This window comes from Pezoporus occidentalis, unplaced genomic scaffold (genome assembly GCF_034315485.1).
Source record: "Pezoporus occidentalis ecotype Australia unplaced genomic scaffold, CSIRO_AGI_Poc_V1 ctg28, whole genome shotgun sequence".
NCBI lineage: Eukaryota > Metazoa > Chordata > Aves > Psittaciformes > Psittacidae > Pezoporus > Pezoporus occidentalis.
In genome coordinates, this window is record NW_026914718.1 from 3360431 (window position 1) to 3383760 (window position 23330).

The 23330-nt window shown below is 42.8% G+C and overlaps 1 protein-coding gene across 6 annotated transcripts in view; it reads left to right on the forward strand.

The window, feature by feature from the left end:
* The first annotated feature begins 5074 nt into the window (after window positions 1-5074).
* The window catches only part of TPK1 (thiamin pyrophosphokinase 1), a 284460-nt gene continuing 266204 nt past the window's right edge, over window positions 5075-23330 (forward strand). For all 6 annotated transcript variants that reach the window (XR_009966076.1, XM_062625397.1, XM_062625401.1 and 3 more), the window contains exon 1: window positions 5075-5198. Coding sequence is in view for 5 of the 6 variants with exons in the window: in XM_062625397.1 (XP_062481381.1) it covers window positions 5156-5198 (43 nt within the window). In the remaining variant the exon portion in view is untranslated. The remainder of the gene's footprint in view (window positions 5199-23330) is intronic.

Consider the following 23330-nt stretch of genomic DNA (forward strand, 5'->3'; position numbering starts at 1 on the left):
TTTTTCTTTTAATGTATTATCATCTCCTCAGGACTTGTTGAAACAAATGTGAAGTTGGCTCTATTAACTGTTCCAGGACCTGGACTCGAAGAGTGTGTGTGTTAGATTCTGTCTGCCTGCATATAGTGCTGACTGTGTGTAGGTTTTTTGTTTGTTTGTCTTTTTTTTCTTCCCTGAATGATTGTACCTTTCAAATTGGTGGTTGGGTTTTAAGGAGGTTATGGGGACTTGAACTGTTGGCACAGGGGAATTGCAAGGATATAATGTCTATAATAAAGCATCCCATTTATCCACTGATGCCTGCATTTTTTTCAATTATAAAGTACTTAGGGATATTCAGGCAGATAGCTGAGCTAGCTAAACGTTCCTAACCTTATTATTCTGCACAAATACTGGAATAGGTACCAGAATGAACCATCCCAACCCGTTACTTTTAACACTGGTTCATTTTAATATAAAGTTAGCCTGTGGAGAGAAGGAGAAAATATTCTTCACATATATACACTGCACGAAACCTGACTGCCAGTCCTATACAGACTGTTCTAGTTTAGCAATAAAATTGGAATAGCAGGAGGAACAAATACCCATACTTTACAAGCAGCTTGTTTCAGAAGTCACCAAGAGGGACCTCTGAAGGTACTTGGGTAATTTTGAGTCTACCTACTTTCCAGTCAAAAGGCTTCAGATACACGTTCCCAGTTACTGAGATCTGCCATAGTTTTTTAACAGTACCAAAAGTACTTTTCAGTCAAGTAGAGAGACAGGACTCCTGTTCTGGGTGAAGGATGGCAAAAGGGAATGGACAAAAAATAAACCATTAGATGATGATGTCTGGCATTACCAGACCAATTTGTCTTTGGTCTAGGGAAGGGACATTATGCTGTGAATTCTAGAGACAGGTCCTATCATTTTGTTGGACAACATCCTTAAATACCTCTAGACCTTGCAGTCCCAACTAGATTGGGCGATTTCAAAGAAGGAAAAAAGTTCTAAAAGCAACTAATGGTACTATAAATTAGCCTCAGCTGTTTACCTGACTATTGATCATCCTAGGGAAACACAGCAGACCCTGCAGGCTTTAGCCCTGTTGTATAAATCCCATTTAAATCCCCTTGCAATTCATGCTGACTTCCCTCTTCTTTCCTTGCCAAGTCTCAGAAGATGTTCTGAGTAAATAAAAGCTGCTGCCCTGCTAATAACCCTTCAACTCTTCCCATCTGATCAGTTTTAGTCATGCTGAAGTGCAGTGCTAGTCAAGTCATAACTATGCTCTATAGAAGCTGCTTCTGTATGAATGACTGCTTCTCTGAATAGTTTTCCTAAAGAAGAGGAAGCTATCTGGAATCTGATAAGAATAATTTTTACATATATAAATATATATAAAATATGTAAATGGCAGTTTCTGCATACACAGGCCAGTCATCAAGTCTGTGCAAAATTAATGGTGAATATTATCAGGTGAGAGGCATGACTGGGTGGCTGGTTACCAGAGGAGGTTAAAACGTCTGAACACTCCCTCAGCCTTTCCTGCAAATCATTCAGGAACCTGCTCTGTCAGACAGCCTCATCTGTCACTCAGGAGCTACATCTGCTTGCCTGTTTATTTTCTTACTTAGGGTTGAGGTCACCTGCCCTCCTTTTAGCTAATCAGAGGAGACAGCAGTAATCAAAGCACAAGATCAGTGCTCTTGGGATGTCTTTCTTGAATAGCCTCCCTGTATGTTCTTCTGCAGACCTTGCAAAGTGATGTAGACATATACATGCAGAGGAAAAGAACAGGGGTTTGGTTTGAGGTCCAGCTAGAGGAAAAGAAATATTTCTGAATCTTATATGCTACCTGGAAAAACAGGCCTAATATTTAGTGAGGAATTTCCTCTGTTTTGACAGGAAAAAAGCTGTTGCTAGTTTGTTAGATGGTAGCTCTTCACAGGGAAATTCAACCGATATCCTATCACAGAAGTGCAAAAAGCAGGTGAAAGTACTTCTTCAAAGAAGTACATCAGTGTCCGTACTGCTCATTGTTGGAGAGTATGCCAGGCTGGGTAGTTACTCACTTTGCCTTTATGAAACTTCTTCCACTAGATACCTTTGTTAGGCTCTGCTAAACAGTATTAAATGGTTTCAGGCCCTGCCTTAGAGATCAGTGCATTTCAGCATCAACATAAACTATTCCTGTAGAGATGACTCTTAAAAAGGGCTTTATACTGTGGATGAGAGGTTTGTACCTGAGAGACAGGGCAGTGAAAGAAAGCCAGAGATAAGGGAGAGAAAGCACATCTGACTTGTTTGCCCTTTGCCTAGCTGTGGGGTGGGCTGGCAGTTTGCCGTACCTTGCAGACCCTTGAGCATCTTGAAAGGATTTAAAGGATACCAGTGCCAGCCTGCTCTCTCAAGACTGACTTCTGTCTGTAATGCTGTTGTTGTGATGAATCACACATTGCTGTGATTAGCAGAGAAAGGTGCAATTTTTTGCAGCTGTGGCTGGTAAAGGACTGCCTGGAACTCCAGGCCTGGCAGAGATGGAAAAAGCATCATGTCAGGTATGAAGAGAGCAGAGATATGGATATTATTGCATTTACAGGAAAAAAAAAGCAGTATGTTAAGAGAAGCAAAAAAGAGGAGGAAGGCTTGTAAATGAACACTATCCAGTAATGGGGCCCTGACTTGGATGGATCTTCCCTCTGGGTGGGTATGGCTGTTCTCATGCCTAAGAAGCCACTCCTCCTTATCAGCAACTACCTATACCAGATGGTACTCCCCAAGAACAAATAAAACCAGGAAATCAGAGACACTGACAGATACTGAAGAAAAATAAGCTATCCTGGAGAAGGTTTAATAGTTTTACACAGCACTAGGAAAGTGCCTGGCAAAACTGAAAAAAAAAAGAGACAGTATGGAAGAGGAGACAGCTAAGAGGAGGAGAGCACAAACCAGCTGCATGGCAGTCCCCCTATGGCCTCTTGGGAGGGAGGGCAAGCTGCTGCTTCCTGATGCCGGTTAACCTGCTTAAAGAATGATGCTGGGATGGTATCAAAGTCCCTAATAGTGTTTGAAATTAAAGTTCTCAGTGGAGAGGGAAGAAAACTTTCAAATGACACAAAAGTGAAACAAACCACTTTCGATTTCTGTAGTGTAAATGACAGTTACCTCTTGATGTCCTTAATATATTTTCCTCTAATTTCTCTCATTGTCAAGACATGAACACTTCCAATGCTTCTGAATTTGTCAGTCTTTGTAGACCAAAGCTGCTTTTAGAGTACAATCTCTTATATGTAGCAAGACACCTTATCCAAGAGGGCCAAAGCAGAGGCCTAGTGCTTGCACCATTCAGACCCAAGACACACCTGCAGCCACTATAGACTTTTGGTATCATGCAGGACAAACATGGCCCATCCTAACCCCACACTGGAGTCACTTAAATTCTGTTGATCTGAGTATGAATCCCTGAGTGTGGACAGAGTAGCAGGCTGACATGTTGGCCCCTCTTCCCTCCCAGCTGACTGGAAATATCAACTACCACAGAACTGTAGAGTCAACTGGGTTGGAAAAGACCTTGGAGATTGAGTTCAGCTGGTCCCCCAGCACTGCCAAATCCAGCACTAAACCAGATCACTAAAAGCCTCATCTACATCTTTTTTGAACACTTCCAGGGACAGTGATTCCACCACTTCCCTGGGCAGGCTGTTCCAATGCCTGAGCACCCTTTGGGGAAGACATTTCTCCTAATATCCTAGTCTAAACTTTCCCTACTGCAGGTTGAGGCCGTTTCCTTTTGTCCTGTCACTCATCACTTGGGAGCACAGACCAGCCTCCTCCTGGCTGCATCCTTCTGTCAGGCAGCTGTAGAGAATGGTAAGGTCCCCCCTGAGCCTTCTCTTCTCCAGACTAAACCCTCCAGGTCCCTCAGCCATTCCCCATCACACTTGTGCTCCAGGCCCTGCAGCAGCTCCGTTGCCCTTCTCTGGCCCCGCTCCAGCACCTCAATGTCTCTCTTGTAGTGAGGGACCCAGAACTGAGCACAGGATTCGAGGTGCGGCCTCACCGGTGCCCAGCACAGGACAATCACTGCCCTGGCCCTGCAGGCCACACGACTGCTGATACAGACCAGGGTGCTGTTGGCTTCTTGGCAGCCTGGACACAAGCTGCTCATGCTCAGCTCTGACAGTCAGCACCCGCGGGTCCTTTTCATATCACAACCTCATCTTCCAAACACCTCCAAACCGAGACCTCACCCTCCCGCCTTGTCCCACCCCAGGGTGCCTCTGCGAAGCACCCGCTCGGCGCCGCGCCGCGGGGGGACCGGAGCCGCGGGCTCTGCTGCCCTCTGCTGTGGTGCCGGGCCGGGCAGCAGCCTGCGGTGGCGGTGCGGGGCGAGCTCCGCGCACTGCGGGCTGGGGAACCGCGCTGGGTACGCTTGTTTTGGTTTCAGTTTCAGCGGACCGAGAGCTATCAACCACTTTGGTACTGAGCGAACCGTCCGTCACCGGCTCTCAAAGCAGAACACTTCCAGTCCCGACAGTGACATGCAGGTATTTTTATTGATGGTGCCCATCGCTCCGCCATAAGTGACCCCTCCGCGCTCTAAATGCTCAATGAAAAGGAAATCAACGCGGCCGCGCTTTCAGAAGGCGAAAAAACGAGCACGCCACCGTCCTCCTAAACGCCGCCGTAGCGAGCCGGCATTGCTCCGGTGCCGGAAGCGTCACGGAAGGGCGGCGGGAACCGCAGCCCCAGGACGCAGAGGGGAAGGCCCGCACTGGGACGGGAGTGCACGGCCGCACCTCTCCCGCCCCTCGGTGCCCGCACTGCCCCTGACCCGCCCGCTCCCCCTCAGCACAGGCCCCGGCGGCAGCCGCCGCTCAACCGCTCCCCCTGCCCCGCCTTCCCGCCGCTGAATCCATCGCCGAGCAACGGATGGCGACGGCGATCGATTCTCTCGTCTTGCCTTTCACCTCCACACCCCCTCTTCCCGCCGGGTCAGACGCACCGCCCCGGGCGCGCGGGTGCAGGTGCCCGATGGGAGGAGCAGTTCCTTAGGGAAGAAGGGCCGGCAGCACCGCTGGTCCCTCCCTCCCGCCTGGCTCTGTGTGTCCCTCATCTCCCCCGTTCCCGCCGCGCTGGCTCAGGGCTCTCCCCCGCCGCCGGCTGGGCGGACATGGAGCGCGCGCTCGCGCCGCTGGACTGCCTCCTGCCCGCCGGTACGGTACCGCGCACCGCCACCCGCCCGCCGTGAGGGGACGGGGGGGGGGGGAAAGGAAGGGGAGGGCGGAGTGAGGCGGGGCGGCTCCAGCGCTGCGCTGGGGGCAGCCGGTGACGCTGCCGAGATGCAAAGACGCCCTCCCCTGTCGCCTGTGCGTGCTAGGTTTGGAACGCTCCGGTCCAAGCGGTGTAGCGTTGTGCTTGCGCAGCCGCTGGCTCTCCGTAAGGGGCCGCCCTCCGGGCCGGGCCCGAGTCTGCCGCGCCTCAGTCGGTTTGTGTTTCATCCACCGATTTGTGATCATTTAACCCCCTCTTGCTTCAAACTGGTGTTTGAAATTTCACCCCCTTTGGGTTTAATCGGTACTTTTAGTGAGCTCGCCGTAGGTTTCTGGTGCTGTCAGTGAAGCGTATCCCTCGGCAAGGAGCCCTCGGTGCTTGGTGTGCTTTTGGCGTGCGAGGTTTTGCCCTGCCCGCAGAGGCTCCTGCCTGAGCGCTCCTCCCTGCTTGCCTCTTCAGTTCTGCAAGGCTAAGCGTTAGAGCTTGGTTTGGGGTTTTTCTTGAGGTTTTCCCAAGCTGTTCTTGAGTGGTCTGGTTTTGTGTGTTATTTTGGAGGCCTGAGAGGCAAGCGTTACTAATATATAGCATTAGCCTTGTTATCTCTTGAGAGCAGAGCACCTGTAGTAAACCCAGACTCATCTGTTGCAAAGTCCTGCGCCTGGGTCGGGGCAGTCTAAAGCACAACTACAGGCTGGGTGCAGACTGGATTGAATGAGAGCAGCCCTGGGGAGGAGGACTTGGGGGTGTTGGCTGAGGAGAAGCTCAACATGAGCCAGCTTCACTGTACGCTTGAGCCCAGAACACCCACCCCCTACCCGTGTGCTGGGCTGCATCAAAAGGAGCATGACCAGGAGGTCGAGGGAGGGGATTTTCACCCTCTGCTCTCATGAGACCCATACTGCAGCTTTGGGGCAACAACACAAGAGGGACGTGGAGCTGCTGGAGCTAGTCTAGAGGAGGCCACGGAAATGCTGTGAGGGCCGGAGCAGCTCTGCTCTGGAGCCAGGCTGAGAGAGCTGGGCTGGTTCAGCCTGGAGAAGAGAAGGCTCCTTAAGGGGAGACCTTAGAGCTGCTCCAGTGCCTAAAGGGGCTACAAGAAACCTGGAGAGGGGCTTTGGACAAGGGCCTGTAGGGACAGGACAAGGGGCAATGGCTTTAAATTGACAGAGGGGAGATTGAGATTAGGTATTAGGAAAAAAGTTGTTAATCTGTGGTGAGGCCCTGGCACAGGGGAAGCTGTGGCTGCCCCATCCCTGGCAGTGTTCAAGGCCAGGTTGAATGGGGCTTGGAGCAACCTGCTGTTAGTGGAACGTGTCCCTGCCTGTGGCAGGGGGTTGGAACTGGATGAGCTTTAAGGCCCTTTCCAACCCAAACCATTCTATGATTTTAGTAGCTTGTACACTGTTTGGAATAGGTACCTCTTATTCCCTATGTCATTGCAGTATCTACTTCAGTATGACCTGATTTGCTATTCAGTTATACCATTATAAACAGTAAATATTTCTATCTTTCTATAATGTGACTTTAAAGCTGTGTAAGAAAACATTTTGGCATAGTGGCTGAAATCTGACTTGCGCTGCTCTTTTCTGCTCTGTTCTGTCACTGCAACTTAAGCTGCCATGGTGAGGTCTGTGTTCTTTATTCACTAGCAAGATCTGGAGGAAGGGAAGAGTTATAACAGAATGTATGCTTTTAACAGTTCAATATTTTTTTACAGCCAGCAGTCTAAGAACATGTTTAAACTCTTTCCTGTATATATATATATATATATATGTTTTCTTAATTGCATTTTGCTCTAATTTTTTAAATTTTTTTCAGGATGTGTTCAGAGCCAGAAATGTATATTTGACTGTGTGTATTTTGAGATGCATCATTGCTTTGGGTAGAAAGAAGGGATGAGCACGGGGGTGAGATAATCATAGGTGAGGTTTGACTTATTGCAGCATGATGTGCTCTTGTATGAAATGAGGACTAATTACTTATTAAGTATATAGTAAGGCGAGACAAAAAAATGTACCTTAAGAGTTTATCCCTGGGTAAGAGCCGGCATCACTATTTATATTCTAAGCCATTTGCTTTTGATAGGCATTTGTATGATGTTAGGGTTACTGCACATCCCCAGTTTCCACCAGTTGTTGTTTGGGTTGCCCTCCCCCCCCCCCCCCCCCTTTGGTTATGTCTGATTGGAGGTGAAGATTTGGGTGCTTTTTCACAGTTTTCAAATGACTCGCAGGCTTCTCAGACCAGAGGCTTCAGCTGAGTGTCAGGAAGCCTGCTTCATCTGAAAAAATGGCTGCTACAAGTACAAGTTGACTTGGTTACACAGGATAGTGTGACTCTGAAATGCCAAGTGGTACTGCATCAGGATCCTTGTCGTTACAGACATTCATTACCAGCATTTCTGATTGGTTTAGCCTGCTCAAAGTCTGCAAGGCTAAGCAGGTTTATTTTGCAATTTCATAGTTTAAAATCTGGTATCCTACTTGGGGAACTCAGAAATACGGTTTTCAGAGTTGAGTGGGTGAAATGAGGCTCCCAAATTCTTTGTGAGGAATTATCAGTAGTTCCTTCATTTGTTTGCTTCAGTGGGATATGTATGTAAATGTCCAAATAATACAAAGCTTATTTGTATAGAACATGATGCTCCTTAGAGGCTTGATGTGAGGTTTCAAAATAAACTCTAGTGAGGACATTGGAGTACTACAGGCCTTGTTTCCTTGCCTTCAATAGCATAAATGTACATTAGCAACGTATATTATGTTTCTGGATGCTTTCTAAAGCATCCCCACCGTATGTGCAAACACGGTGGCACCTTATGGTGAGGAGAATGGGAAAGATTTGTCAGCTATGTTTGGAGGTTATTAGTTATTTTATATTTCTTTTTGAAGGTGTTCAGAAGTGGTGCTGATATTTATATGGAAAAGAATAAAACATAGGTTTGGAACCTAATATTAGGTACCTGAATTATAATTTCAGGTCCACATGCGTTTTGGTAATTTTAGTCAGTGTAGTTAGGGCTCGTTCTTATTTAGATTGCACGTTTCCCTATATTGCACCTGATTGAAGTCCAGGCAGTAGATATTTGAGAACTGCTGTGCTAACTAATGTGCTCAGGGACATTGAATGTTATTCAGTCAGCCAGCTGGAGCATAGTTGAAAATCACTGCGCAACAGTCGGAGCACTGTGCTGTGGGCTTCAGAACTGTGTTGATTTGCCTAATGTAGTTTAGAATGGGTAAGAAGATAGAAGTTGAAGTGGGGTTAAGCTCTGAGTATTGCATACTGAAACATATATTCTTATTTTCTCATGAAATGAAACTGTTAAAAAGTCTCACAGGGGTTCACCCTGAAGTCCTGTATGCTGCTGTGAAAGGGTCAGGCAGAAGCTTCATAGGGTGAAGCTCTGAAACAGCTATTTTAGAAGGCTCATAATGATACCACACTATGGGCCTGTGAATCATGACAAGAGTAGCTTTGTTTCTTCTGGGGTATCCTGCTATAGGCTAGACATTAACCTCCTGCTGTTTATACCCTTTTTTTTGCACTCATTGCCTCCTGCTGATTGTCTCAGACTGTGCTGCAGGCATTTCTGCAGAGATACAAGTGTTTCTAATTTATTATTTTAATACTGTGAACTTTAGGAGCTGAGTATGCTATGCTTGTGATGCTTGTGTCTGATTAACAGTGTAAGTTCTGTAGCATTCTCTAATAAAGTTGCCCTGGAATACCACTTAAGACTTTCAGAAGGGCAGAGTGCTGGTTTACTAAGCTGTGTTTTCTCACAGCAACGTTTTACATTGTGTGCCATAACATGGCCTGGATTCTCACGTATCTCCAGATGTGTTTAATAATTCTTTGCCTTGCACAGTCCTTAAAGTGCAGCTCATGATTGGTTTTATCAAGTGGAGTGATGCAGAAGGAGGATGTCTTCCTCAGTTTATAATCCAGCAGCTCTCAGTATGAGTGTTATGTCTTGTCTTGTTGAGGTGGAGGGACTACAAAGAACCAGCAAATCTGGTCCTTCTGGTCTCTTCTGTGCCTTGCAGAGGGTTTGTTGGAGCTGAGCTTCCTATGACTGACAGGGAGCCTGTGCTACCAGTGAGAGTTGGTTCTGCCAGTCACTATTCTTCTCTGCCTGAGTCCTGTGACCAAATGCACTCCTGAACTGTGCTGCATCAAGAGCTAGTGATTTAAGACTCAGTCTGCTGAGAAGAGGGTGTGTAGCTTCATCCCCCTGAAGCAAGGTCATCTATATGTCATGTGAGACAATGCCACAACAAATAGGACAAAAGACTTCAGAATTATGTGGAAATATATAGCTGTTCCTTTGTGCAAGGGGACTATAAAATTCTGCATTGAATTTAAAGCGAAGAGAACAAGAGGAAGTAACAATATGTTGTGAATGATCTTCCATCATTCTGCAGGCTTGATTGTCTCTTGCTTTACTATATGTCTTTTGCTGGCAGTGTTGCTGGCAGTGTTACTGACTGTAAGCAGGTTATCTCGGAGAGGATTATATCGCCATATTCCTTTTTAAATGCTTGGGGCTTGAAGTTCTTCCTTAATGTTCTCTTTCTTCTAACACTAAGGATTGAAAATTATTTGTAAAATGGTGACATGTTTGCTACTCACTGAATGACCTCCAGCCTGGTAGAAATGCCAAAAACCACCTAAATCCCCCTTCACTAGAGCTCTGCGTGGTCTCTGTGATGCATTATCTTGTTGTCTAATACCCAGAATTCTGTGGTAAGATCCGGACAGTCATAGGGTTAGGAAACAAACCTCGTGGCCTTTGTAGCTGTTAAGCATTAAAGGCGAATGGAAGTGGGTGCAGTCCCAGACCATTGGATAGCTCTGTAATTTTACAGGTTTTGTGCTGTTGCTGTTGTGTCAGACCAGTCAAGTTTTTGGGTGAATTAGGTCGCTCAAAAGCTGTGATTGAGTTCACCAAAGTTAGAATCATAGAATCGTTAGGGTTGGAAAGGACCTTAAGATCACCTAGTTCCAACCCCCCTGCCATGGGCAGGGACACCTCACACTAAATCATATCACCTAAGGCCTCGTCCAACCTGGCCTTGAACACTGCCAGGGATGGAGCATTCACAACCTCCCTGGGCAACCCATTCCAGTGCCTCACGACCCTAACAGGAAAGAATTTCCTTCTTATATCCAACCTAAACTTCCCCTGTTTAAGTTTTAATCCGTTATCCCTTGTCCTGTCACTAGAGTCTCTAATGAAGAGTCCCTCTCCAGCATCCCTATAGGCCCCCTTCAGATACTGGAAGGCTGCTCTGAGGTCTCCACGCAGCCTTCTCTTCTCCAGGCTGAACAGCCCCAACTTTCTCAGCCTGTCTTCATACGGGAGGTGCTCCAGTCCCCTGATCACCCTCGTGGCCCTTCTCTGGACTTGTTCCAACAGTTCCATGTCCTTTAATTTGAAAAATGTTAGCAGGGGTATCAGTTCTTAAGACTACTTCAGGAGTTCCTCAATGAAGTGAGCAAGCACTTCCGTATGGCTATTATGCCATTATTGTCTTTGAAATTGAAATGCATTTACAGTGCCTTTTTTTTTACATGAATGTGGCTGACCTGCTCCTGCTCTTCATTTCAAATAAGTAGTAACACCAATCATTTAGTTATGTTACCTGGGATGCCTTAGCCTGTTTTTGAAGTAGCTGTAAATATTCCGTCTTGGACCCTGCTGCTTGCTAATCTCTGTGCTAGGTCAATAATCGTTCTGTGAGCATTATTGCATAGATTACTTACAGGTGCACTTATGAATCAAGTATTACAGGGGGCAGTTAGCAAACATAATCATTATTAACCTCACCCATTTCTGTTAGATCCTTGCGTTTACACACTGAAAGCTTTTGGAGTTCTTGATGTTGTGAGGTGGTTTTTACTACTTTATGGAGATGTATTATTTGAAATGGTGCAGCAGTTTGAGCTAATAGGACATGAAAATACATTTACTTATTTTTGTATGCCCACACAGAACTCCCTTTTGAAATAAGTTGACATCAAAGCCAGTTGCTGTTTGTGTGAATGGTGGATTCTTGTCTTGTGCCCTGTCAGTGCAACAATGGTTGCTTATCTTGCAGTCACTAGTAAGACATAACTGACTCTCTGGATGGGAATATAGTGGTGGAGGGGACTGAAGTGATCTTAAAAAATGATCAAACACCCCCAAACCCAAAGAAAAAAAACAATCTCCCCCCCCCCCCCCAAGAGTATAAGAGCAATAATGATGTCACTGGAGCTTCTGAGACAAAAACTTCCAGTCATTATTGCTTGCACAGATAGTACAGTGCTCTTATAAATTCCTGTTGGAGCGTCTTGTTATTTTCTCTCAGTTGAGGCTTTAGGAGCAGCTTGCTTACACTGAATACACAGAGTTGTATGAAGAGTCATTTAGGTGGAGCAGGTTGAGCCTTGAAGCTAGGAGGTACATCACCTGGTCCCCTGTAGCCTCTGTTTCTTTGGCTTGTATTTTCCTCCTGTGATTTAACATCAGTTAAGGAAGTGGGAAACACACTTATTCCAGATACCAAAATGTTCATGTTGGTTGGATCCACTTAAATGTGTGCAGGACAGCTGGAAACTGTTTAAACTTGCTAAAGAGCACAATATTAATCTTAGAAGGTATAAGAAGTGAAGGAAAATACTGGACTTTCAGGTGTTAGTTTTGTTTACTGCGTATATGTCTGTGGTAAGCTCTTAAGATATTTTAGCAGTTTCACAACAGCTTTAACATGATGTTATATCTCAAATCTCTGTGTATACATATATATGAAAGCTAGTCTCACTTTCTGGAAGTGGCAAACTGAAGAGACTTACTTTTTTTTTCCACTTTGTAAAGCTCGTCCAACTCTGATTTATGGAGAAATTGAATAAGAGGTAAAGAAACGAAGCACTTCATTTACACAGGAGAAAACGTAGCTTAAAGAGCTTTAAGATTTTTCAGAATCCAGAGTAACAGATCCCAGGCATACTTGTGGATTTGCTTTACATTTGAACATTCTGAGACATTAATCAAAGCTTAATCTATGTGGAAAATAGCAGTATCAAGAGTAAAACCTAAAATCAAAGTCTCAAAAAGGAAAAATGAACCCTAAATAAACTAAAAATAACTCCAAGCAAACAAACCACCTGGAAACAAGTAGAAGGGGTTGCAGATTTCCCTTCATAAATCAGCTCATGGCAGCTTTTGCCTCTGGTGAGTTTTAGGTTTGGATGTAACCTAAGGTATTAGGACCTTAAAGAAGAGTCCTGTTAATTAGTGCTTTGTCCAGGGAAATTGCTAGCTAGAAATTTAAAAGGTTTATTTCGATGTGACATAATGACAGTAATGTCGGTCTCAATGCCCTGGTGTTGAAAAATGTGGATAAAAGGGGAGGAGGGGGAACACACCCCAAACCAAAAAACAACCCACAACCAACCAACCAGTGCAACAAGCCAGTAGCAGAGCTTACCAGTGCAAAATACAGTAAATCAATAGGAGAGGCCTCTGATGTATACACTTGGTTTTTGGTATGTTAAAAGAACATTTCCCATCCTTTCAGAGAGAGGGAAATTTGCAGTGTGTCCAGCAAGATTAACTAATCTAATCTATTGCCAAATAATTTCAGAATTGAAAAGGACTGCCAGTTGTCTTCTCCACCCAAGTGACTGTACCTGATCACAGCAAAGGATAACTGGTTTGTAAGCGTTTTTGGCTTGCATCTGTCTGTAATTTATAGCTGTGCTAGGTTACATATAAGTAATTTATGGAAACAGGTTTTCCTTTCCATCCGACTCTGACCTTAAACACGAGGAATATGATTAACAGTGTTTGTGTGGTACTGCCTTTGCATAATTAAAAAGAGAATTGAGAATTTGAAGGTGCTACAGGAACATTCAGTTAAATTTTACACACAGAGTACACACTGTAGCTCTTGGATTGCTTTTAAATTAAAGCCCTTGCTGTACATCCAATTGCAGCTGAAGCTGCTGGAAGGCTTTTCCTGTCATTTCCTAGCTTTGAATTTTATTTTGAATGGCAGTTGAATTTTGTCAGCGCTGGTGCTGATTCTTTGTAGCTCACGTTGATGGATGGTCTGCCAGCCTTTCTTTCTGGCAGGACAGAAGCTGAAGGGATGCAAGTGTTTATCAGTCCAATTGAAATAAATGGGAAGCCAGCCAGTGAATTCAGTAGGAGCAGAACCTGTCCCCTCACAATTAATTTATTTTGTACTTGTGATTGCTGGTATGGATTCTGCTTTGTTTTAGGTTTGTTTTTTTTTTTCTTTTACTTTAGCCCCTCTTTTTCCATCTATGCTTTCCTCATAATTATCCAGTCAACACTGTTCCTGGGCAGCACAGCAATAAGGGTGGCATTCCATGATATTTATATATACACTTTTGACCAAATTGTTGAGTGGCTCTAGTGCTAAAAGTTGTCTGTGTGTCTGACACCAAGAAGTTAGTTCTGCAGCAAAAGGAAAATACATTGATGCTACAAAGTACTGGGGTCTCAAGATTTCATCATGTAGAAAGGCTTTGACTTCTCTGACAGTGTCAGTAAAGGGTGTCTGTGGACCTGTTTGGAGGCACAGCAGAGGCTGTCAAGAGAGGCAGAATGCTGCCTGTATATTTTTTTTTCTTCTTTTTCTGCCCACAAATATAATTCACAATTATGTAAGCAATGAAGGCATATATGAAAGGCGAGTAGTCTTCTGCTTCTGTAGCAGAAGGGCACTAGTATGTCAATGAAATCTTGTATGTATGTGTGGGATTTATTTGCTTTTATATTTAACAGCTGATTTGACTGTGACAAGCAGAGCATTGAGGAGGAGCAGCAACAGCAGTTCTGGAAATAGATCCCTTATCTGAGAGTATGCTGCACTTCCACAAGGAGGGTTTTCTGGCAGCGATGACATGGGTAGCGTGTGTTGTAACGTGGACGTGCTCTGCGCATCTCCTTTCACTGCAGCAGGCTGTTTTTCCTGCTGATGGAGTGTGAAGTTTGTGTGCAATTATCAGTCAGTGTCTGCCTTCCCTGGGGAGGATGGGGAGTGATGAGAGCTGGGTTGTGGCCTTGCAGTACCACTCAGTGGAGATGGCCATATGGTGTGGGAGAGAGGGTGCTTAGAAGGGGTGTCACAACAGATGTTTTATTGCATACTTGTTGCCAAAAGCTTTAAGTGTCAGCTAGCTCCAGTAAGGTAGTGTCAGAGCTGTCCTAGGGGTGCTGTTAAGGAGGAATGCTGTTTAGATAACACATAGTGTAGTTTATTATTGGTATTGGAGTAGTGATGTTTTATCAAGCAGACAAAGGCATAACAAGACCCAGAGGTTGGATATAGGAGACAGACAAATTCATACTGGAATTAGGTACAGGTTTTTTTAACATATGGAAGAATAACCAGCCATTTGAACCCTGTACCTAGAGAAAGGTGGGTTCTTCATCAGTGTAAAGCAGTTGCAAGTCATACTTAACTTGAAACAAGAATGAATTTCAGGCTATCCTTTATACAAGAGGCGAAATTAGATTGTCACTGTGATCTGTTCTGGCCTCTGAATCCATAAATCTACAACATTGAGCCTATCACATGAGACACTACTTTTCCTTACTATTTAAGTAGACAGGACAGATTGTGGGAAAAGAAAGGAATTGGTATCTGCAGGGTACTGCAGTACAGAGTGTCAAGTGGATCGTCTTATGTTGCAAAGGAGGGCTTTGAGAATGGGAAGCCGATTTCAGACCTCTTGCAATGTGGTTCAGAAGTTCAGAGGACTCTACTTCCTCCTTATGTTTTGTTGTATGGTTTTAAAATAAAATAAAGCAAAACAAACCAAACAAACCCTGTAGTGCTTGGTTGTGGCTCCTAGGCAGCAAGAAGAACACTACAGTAAGAATATACTACACAGTGTGCTGAATTTAGTGCTGGGTACTGTGTGCTATCAAAAGCTTTAAAATTATTTCCATGGATTCTATCCTTATTTATCAATAAATATTATAATTGTGAATCCCACAAGGAAGAAAAGGCTTAAATTCAGGCAGCAGAGTGAATAGTTACGCTGAGCTTACACAACATTATACCCAACTATTCTGTTTCTCACCCAGATTTATATTTGCTGAATACATTTGCTGAAATAAATAGCCAGTTTCCTTTGAGAACAGAGTTGGAACTGAATAAATGTAAGGCATCAGAGTACTAACAAAGGGACTGAAGTCTGAAATAATGCAGTTGTACAGCCCAAATAATGTAAATTAGAACAGCAGAGAGGAAATCTAAATTTAGGAATGCGGAGGAAGAGCTAGTGGTTTTGTGAGAGTTTATAAATTTTGTAGTCTGATCCTTTGTTGTTTACTCTTCTCTTTTCTTCTCTTCTCCCAATGGGAAATACATATGGAAAGTACACATCTTGTGACAGAATCAGTAGGTAAAAAGAATTTTGTTACTTTCCTCAAGTGGAGGAGCCTATCAAAAGAGGAGCATTTAGGAAGGAAAGCCTGCTGTTCTGTTCAGTGGAAGACCCTTTGCAGCTGATAGTCTATCTGTACAAAAGAATTGTCCCATTCATAGCTTCCCCAAGAGCATATGTAACAGATCTTGGAAACAGGCACTGGTTCTGTTGCAGCTGGTTAAGAAATGAATTTCAACTGCAGCAAAGGCGGCTCAAGTTAGATATTAAGGGGAAAAAAGTATAGATAGCAGGAGAAAGCACTGGAATACATTTTTTGAGAAGATGATGTAGTCCCTGTCACTTCATCTACCCTTTCCTTTGTCAAGGGTAGATGAAGAGGAATTATGTAGAGACCTGATTCTACTTAGGGGCAGAGGAAAGGACTAGATGTACGAAAGCATAGGAGACTGCAATGTGCACATATATATATTTGCACATATATATATCATATATGTAGAGGCAATGAAGGACAGGCCATTTCTGCAGACTTACTCAGGTAATTGTGCTAGATTCAATTGGGCGTTTCAGACAAGCAGGACTTAGTCTTGTGGTTTGAAGTTTACATTCTGTAACTTACTGATGCTTTCTTTTGCAGTAATGATACTTATCCATACATGATTTTTAGCAAAATCACAGCTGACATTGGAAGTGCACAAGTATGGGAAAAGGGGTGTGAGGAATGAAGGTCCATAAACTCTGAAATAAGGAGTGAAAACTGTGTGTAGCAATTGCTGTGAATTTGCCAGACAGAGGAATGTGATCTGGTTTCAGCAGTTTCCATACTGCTGCTAATTGTCATTTTAGTTTCTAGAGGTTTCATAGCGGTTACACTTACAAGTCCTCTTATTCCATTAGTTTTTACAGGTGATCTTTTGTATTAATAAGTGTCTCCCAGAGTCTGTTACAGGAGTTTCTAGAATCTGCTTTTTCCTGATGTCCAAAAGCGAATTTAGATTTTCAAGAAGCTTCTTTTCAGAAAATAGCTCCTATCTCTCTCCCCCTGTCCCCCCAACTCAGAGTATGTGTTTCTGAGAGTAAAAATCAGGAAGAGAATGCATCTACAAAGTTTCTCTATTGTTTACCCTATATTATACTGACAGAATTAATTCCTTTAATTGTCGTGCATGTCACTATAGCAACAAAGCCTGTTGCCAGTGTAATTTATACAGTCATTATTATTTCCAGTGAGAAAGTATGCATCAAATTACATGATACCTGGTGATTTGAGGTACATCAGTTACGGAATCTGTGTGCAACTGCTGCACTGGCAGATGGCTGAGGTCAGTATCCACTCTCTCTTCAGCTTTACAAATCAGAATCGGTTGCAGCATTGTCAAAACATATCAGCACTTCAAGGGTGGCGTGCAGCAGACCAGTGGCTCCGCAACACATCTTGGCACACAAGCTGGGGCTTGGAAACAAATGGAATTCTTGTGATATACCTGTGGGTAGTTTTTAATTGGGGGGGGGGGGGGGGGGTGTTAGTTGCTTTATACTTGAAGCTTGAGCTACTAACCTAGAAGACTGTAGCACTTAGGAAAAGGGTACGGCACTGAGATGTTTTCCCTGATATATTGCATCAAGAAGCAGCTGTGCTTGTATTATTTTGATGGTCCTGAATACGCACGTCCAATTCCAGTGCTTGGTAGTTAATAACTGTTTCATAGAAATAAAATACATTGCAATGGTAAGGAAGCAGAGGAGGAGGCTGGGGAAGAGTATTTTCTGGACTGCTATATCATAAATTGCTGAATAGTCTGGAGCAGCAAAAAATGTGGGTGATTTCCCTAGGGAAGGGAATAAGGGGTTTGAATCTAGGAGTTATTCTGCTGGCACTCACAGTAGACCGTGACTGTAGAGGGTGCAGAAGGTGATGTCCTAAAACAGAGGAAAGAATTGTAGCAAGATGCAGGAATAAATACAGGTTCTTTCTAAATGATATGCTGGCTTGAATTTACTTAATGGATGCCAAAAGCCATTCTTTTTGTTTAGAGAAGACAACGCCCTGCCTCAGAGGACAAAGACAACATTTTGTTCTTTAGAGGCATAAAACTAGTTTTCCTAATTATTCATGACATTTTGTCATTCATGCTATGAGCTTCCTTAGAGAACAGAAGTAAATAGCCAGTCTCCTGTGAGAGAGGAAACATGAACTGAATGAGTTTAAGGGTTGAAATTTGCTAGCATTGGCACCAAACCCTAAAATGATGTTGGAGTTGCAGAATAAGGCGGTGCAGAACAGTGTGAGAATACCATGGTACTTCTCAGAGGCAGAGTAAGCGTCTCTAAGTATGACACAGAAGAGTCTAAATTAGGAATGCATTTATATGCAGCTTTATACTTCTGAAGTTTAGGTTTAAGTAGAAGGCTGAACTCGGCATGTATTATTCCTGTATTGTTTTAGCATCCTGAAGTCCTCGCAGGACATCTGTGGTAGAGGAGGTAGATGACAAAATGCTGTTCAAGCCTGGAACACTCTGAGGTCTCACCTTGTACAGAGAAACCCCCATGGCTGAATGGAGCACTTTCCTGGGGTCCCACTCAACGTTGAGGTAACCAGAGCTTGTGCAGATGTATAGCTTACAAGACTGGCAGCCAAAAGAGCCAGCAGCTAAAAAGCTGTTTTCATGAGAAAAGCAAAGAGAGGAGGCTCTTTTGAGTTGGGGATTCTACTGCCTCCCTGTGATACAGTGCTAAATACAATGTGTCTTTTCAAGTGACCTTTATCTTAACTTTAATCTTTCTTAGCCTCTTTGGGGAAGTTGTATTATCTGAATGTCTTCCATGTGTAAAAATTTACTTTTCCATCCTTTAGCACCTTTTACTCTTTTCAGATGGCTATTAATGTTATTACATTAATAATGCTGTTATGAACAGGACTGGCTTTCAGGGCCTTTAAAACTTTACTGTACTAGAACGGTACTTGTACCATTTGTGTCAATAAAATTCTGTCAATCACAGATAAAAATGGGATTCAAGAGGCTGAGAGTAGGAAAAACAATTTTCCTGTATTGAAAGCCATGAGTTTTAAATAATAAGTATTTTTCTTGTTAGAGGTTTGCGTGCTGCGAGAAGATGTGTGAGCAGCACCTGTAGCATCTTTTGAAGGTTGAGATACCCAGTCCTTTTAGAATGAGGCAGTCTAGGTGGAAATAATTGGAAAACAGCCTTGAAGGTTTCTGTGCCTATTTGAGTGTGAATGGATGTATGTCAGACCTAATTAGGTCTACTGAGGAAAACATAAATGTCAATCGCTTTTTACCAAATGCATCCAGCTACTTCTGAGATTGTGAATGGGGTCCAGTGAGCACACAGCCTGCTTAATGTCACCTTTCTAGCTTATGTCTTTTAGTTCTGTCCCCTGTGATGTATGGCATTTGATTTTTCTTGAAAACAAAGTCAGACAGATGGAAACTAGGTGTTGCCATTCTAGTGCTTCCTTAGCTTGTATGTCCAAAAGAGCAGATGTAACTTAACTAATTCAGAGCATTTAATGAAAATGGTGGTTATTTTACCTTCCTGTATTTCATTGGGTTTAATCAGTTAGATCATGAAGCTCTATTCATTGGAAACTTGGTAACTCCTTCAATGCTTTGTCTAACCTGCATTTTGTTCTATAGCTATGACTTTATCAAATCCTATTGGAAGTATGAAATGTACATCTGTTTTCAACAGTGATTATATGTGAACGGATCTTTCCTGCTTAGTTACATTAGGGTATGCCTATTGTGAGTACTCATATCTTCTTTCTTGGTAAGTGATGTACTGCTGGCTTTTCAGGGCCATCATGAACTCTGTCTTTCAAATATTTCCTCTGTGGGTGGCTGCTTTAGAAATGTTTGTAAAATTCCAGCTATGTGCTCTTGTAATGTGTTAGAAAAGGGTAAGTTTACCCAGGGATCCCTTAAGAGCATGCTAGGAGTAAAAGGGTATTGCCTGTAAGTAGCATCACTGAGTCAGTAGAGGCTGAGATTGTGCTGGGGAGGAAAGAATGTACCTTGCTTTTAAATTTGTTTAGGGAATTTGGAGACAAGTGGCAGTTTAATACTGTTCACATGAGAAAGTTTATTTAAAGCACGAGCTGTGCTGTGTAAGTAAACTTTTACAAATCCCTTTATGGACTCTGTTTTGTGATGTGAAAGCAGCTTACTCAGTTCAACTTAAATGTGTTCCTAAGAAAAAGAACTTAAATAAACTAAAGTAACCCTAGTGGGAGTTGAAACAAGAGTGTCCATGCAGTTTTTTTGTCAAATATAATTAAGCTGGTTGAAAATCATACCTTGCAGATATCTATACAGCATTTTCTTGGAGACAGTGTCTCCTACTGGGAGTGGAGGGATGAAAGGCAAGACTTTCAGCTCCCACTGCTAGCATTCATAACATTGAAATCAGTGAAAAAATCATATCCGGTCTCCTTTTGGCCCTGGTTTGAATAGTGGAGTGAAATTTGGAAACTCACATTTATGGCTTGAGACTAGCAGACTTATGATTTGAGAAACTGACTTCTCGAAACAGTGTCTGTCTTTAAGGAGATCAAGAGATCCCCTGAAATACGTTTTGTGCCTTGCAGTGCTTAGAAAAGTGCATGTGTCTCAACAAAAATGTGGTCAGTGCATGTAGCACCAGATGGTCCTGGAGCTTTGTCCATAAATCGTGCATCTGCTTTTAGAGTTTAGTATAAGTTGGGTCAATTTTAGCCTCATTTTCTTGCAAAGTGATTGGGGTTGGTTTTTTTCTTTACATTCACAGCGAGTTAATCAAAAAGACTATTTGAAACTTAAATACTTCTGCAGTATTTTAATTCTTATAGAGTGTAGATTCCCCTGTTACATTGTAGTAAAGCAGATGTGATCCTTAAAGGGATTTCTTTGCAAGTGCTTCTCCCAGAGTATTTGCTAGAGGTACTCAAGCTGTTCATTGATTATTATGTTTGTTGTGTTTTGAATTAATGTATAACTCCAATTAAGTGTCATGGGGTATATGCGTAAAACCATTATGTGTTATAACGTTATTATCTTTACAATTGTTTGGTTATTTGCAGTCAATTCTTTCTTTGGAAATGGTGCCTACAGTGCTGTGCTGCAGACAGCTCCAGAATGAGCAGAAAGAGAGGACTGTTACTTCATGGCAGTGCTCCTGGTACAGAGTGGTGTGCTGATACAGCAATACTCTTTTGACGACCTCTTATTGTGTCTTTGTGTATCCCTGCTCCGTATTGTGTAGGCATTTCCAGCTGGCTCAGAATTCTGCACCTACTGGTTAGCATCCTGTCAGTGGTAATGGAATTGTGACAATTTGTATGGAATTCTGATCAGCAAGGTCATTGTCACACTTCTGAAGCCTTCTGACTTCCAAAATCCTATGCAGACCTGGTCATTGTAACATACAGAATAAGTGTATAGCCTGGCTAATCAGAATTCAAAAGCTGCATGCTGAAAATCCATGTTCCTTTTCTCTTGAGCACTCTGTTCAGCAATTCATTATTAAGCAATTATATTTTATACGACATTACAGGTTGACGTATGCAGACATTATGCAGACAGTGCCCCAACTTGTTCAAAGGCTAAATTGGCAAGGGATGCTCCTAAATAGTGGGAGAGGGTATCGTTATTTCCTCGCATTGAATGTTCTGTAATTAGGGAACTTTGTTTATGGGATGTTCTGTTCTTCCTTTTTTATTTTTTTATTTTTTTTATTTTCTTTGTTTTCTCCTCATTTCTGGGAATTTTCCTGACTCCACATTGTCTCATTATATTTTTCTGAGCACAGTGAATACTCACTCGTATAGGAATGGCTTATTAAAAACAAAATTTAAACCTCTGTTTGCGTTGAAATATGTCCTGAAAGATGAAGCCTTCAAGCTAGTTGAAATTAATGTGTAGACTGGTTCTTACTCAAAATGATTCACATACTAGGTTAAGACAGCAGCTAGGATATTTGTAATGTAAACTGAGAAAAGAGAGAAAGGAGTCGCCATGTAAAGGTGAGATGACTGCCATAAGCACTGTGAGTAGTAAATAATGGCATGCAAACTGCTTAACTGCCAATGTGTGTTTTAGGTATTGTGGCATCAGGTAAATTTGAAGAGATTTTAAAGGATAATATATAGTGAGTTTGAGGTTTTCACAAATGTGGGGTGGTTTAACAAAGTATTGAAAATTCAAATAGCTCACGCAGAGCCTTTAGGTTGAAATTGCTGCAGGACATCTGTGAAGAAAACATTGCCAAGAAGTCAATATTGACAGAGGGGAGCCAGCAGCAAAGGGTGAGGACAGCATCATCTAATAGTCTAGTTATGAGTGGGATTGTCCAGAAACAGTAGGACGAGGGGGTAACCACAGGATCTTCAGAGTTTTGGAAGAGGAGAAATGAGAAAGAAGTAACTTGGAACATGTTGGCATTGTTGACCAGTCTTCAGACCATTCAGTACCCTGGTTCTCTTGCAAAAGCCCTGCTGAACCAAGGGGCCTGAAGTGTTTGTGTGCAGTCCAACTGGTGATGGCATTGAGTAGGAAAGTCTGGTTATAGTGTAAAATGCCTTGGTGAGTGTAAATCCCCTGTTGATTCATCAGGTTATGTGAATTAGATTAGTGGTGTAAGCAGAATTGGATCTGGCACCTGTCATGCTTCTAAAGTATCAGAAAAATATGTTCTACAGCAGTCCACGCTCATAGCTTCTACTGTTGTACAGCCTACTGTTTTTCAAACACTCACTCACTGTAATTGTATTCTTCCCTTTTAGTTTTGTATCTGGTACCCATAAAATCTCATTTTTTTCTTAAAAAAAGCAGACCAATCCATGCCTGAAGGAGTATGGATCTTTTTGTTTTAGCATATGCAAACCACCCCCCCAAATGATAAACTGCAGTCCATTCAGGTTCTCTATAGGTGCTGTGTGTTTGAACACATTGGTTTGGATTTTGAGACTGTGAACTCTGGCCTTCTGTCTTGTTTTGATTTTCATATTTGTATCTTAATTGTCATTTCACTTTTAATTAGCTTCATTATATTTGATGGCAAAATGTTTGCTTTCTCTTCAGTGTTAATAGTCTAATTGTTTCTCTTGCCTTAAGTAATATCTTGTTGACTTTATAAGCCATCTTTTCCACATCATCTACAGAGCTAATTTCCTGTGCTGTGTTGTCTGCAGCATCTTCCCCAAACTTTCTCAATTAGCATTTTTATTGTTGTATTGGATTTTTTCAGTAAGAATTAAGCTGTGAAGACAGTTGATAAAAATTAGTATTATTAGTTGGTGATCTTTTCAGACACCACTAAAAATCTGTGTATTCCCCATTGTACAACAGCTTAGGAGTTTAGAGGTGATACAGGTCTTTCTAAAAAGAAAATAAACCCCAAACCCCACAAAGCAAACCTAAGGAACCAACTACCCTGCAGTAATTGAGTGCTCTATTCTAAATCCAAATTAAAATTGTCAATAACTTTTCATGTGTGAACAACAGATGTCGGTGGTTTTACTGAAAGTGGTGCATGTAGTGCTTGTTTCCCATAGTGTTTTATTGCTATTTTCTGTTGGTTACATTCATCAGAAAGAATTGGGCCTTGTAGACAGCAAACAGATGCTGCAAGCAGGTATGTTTTAGCTCTTGGAATACTCTGAAGTA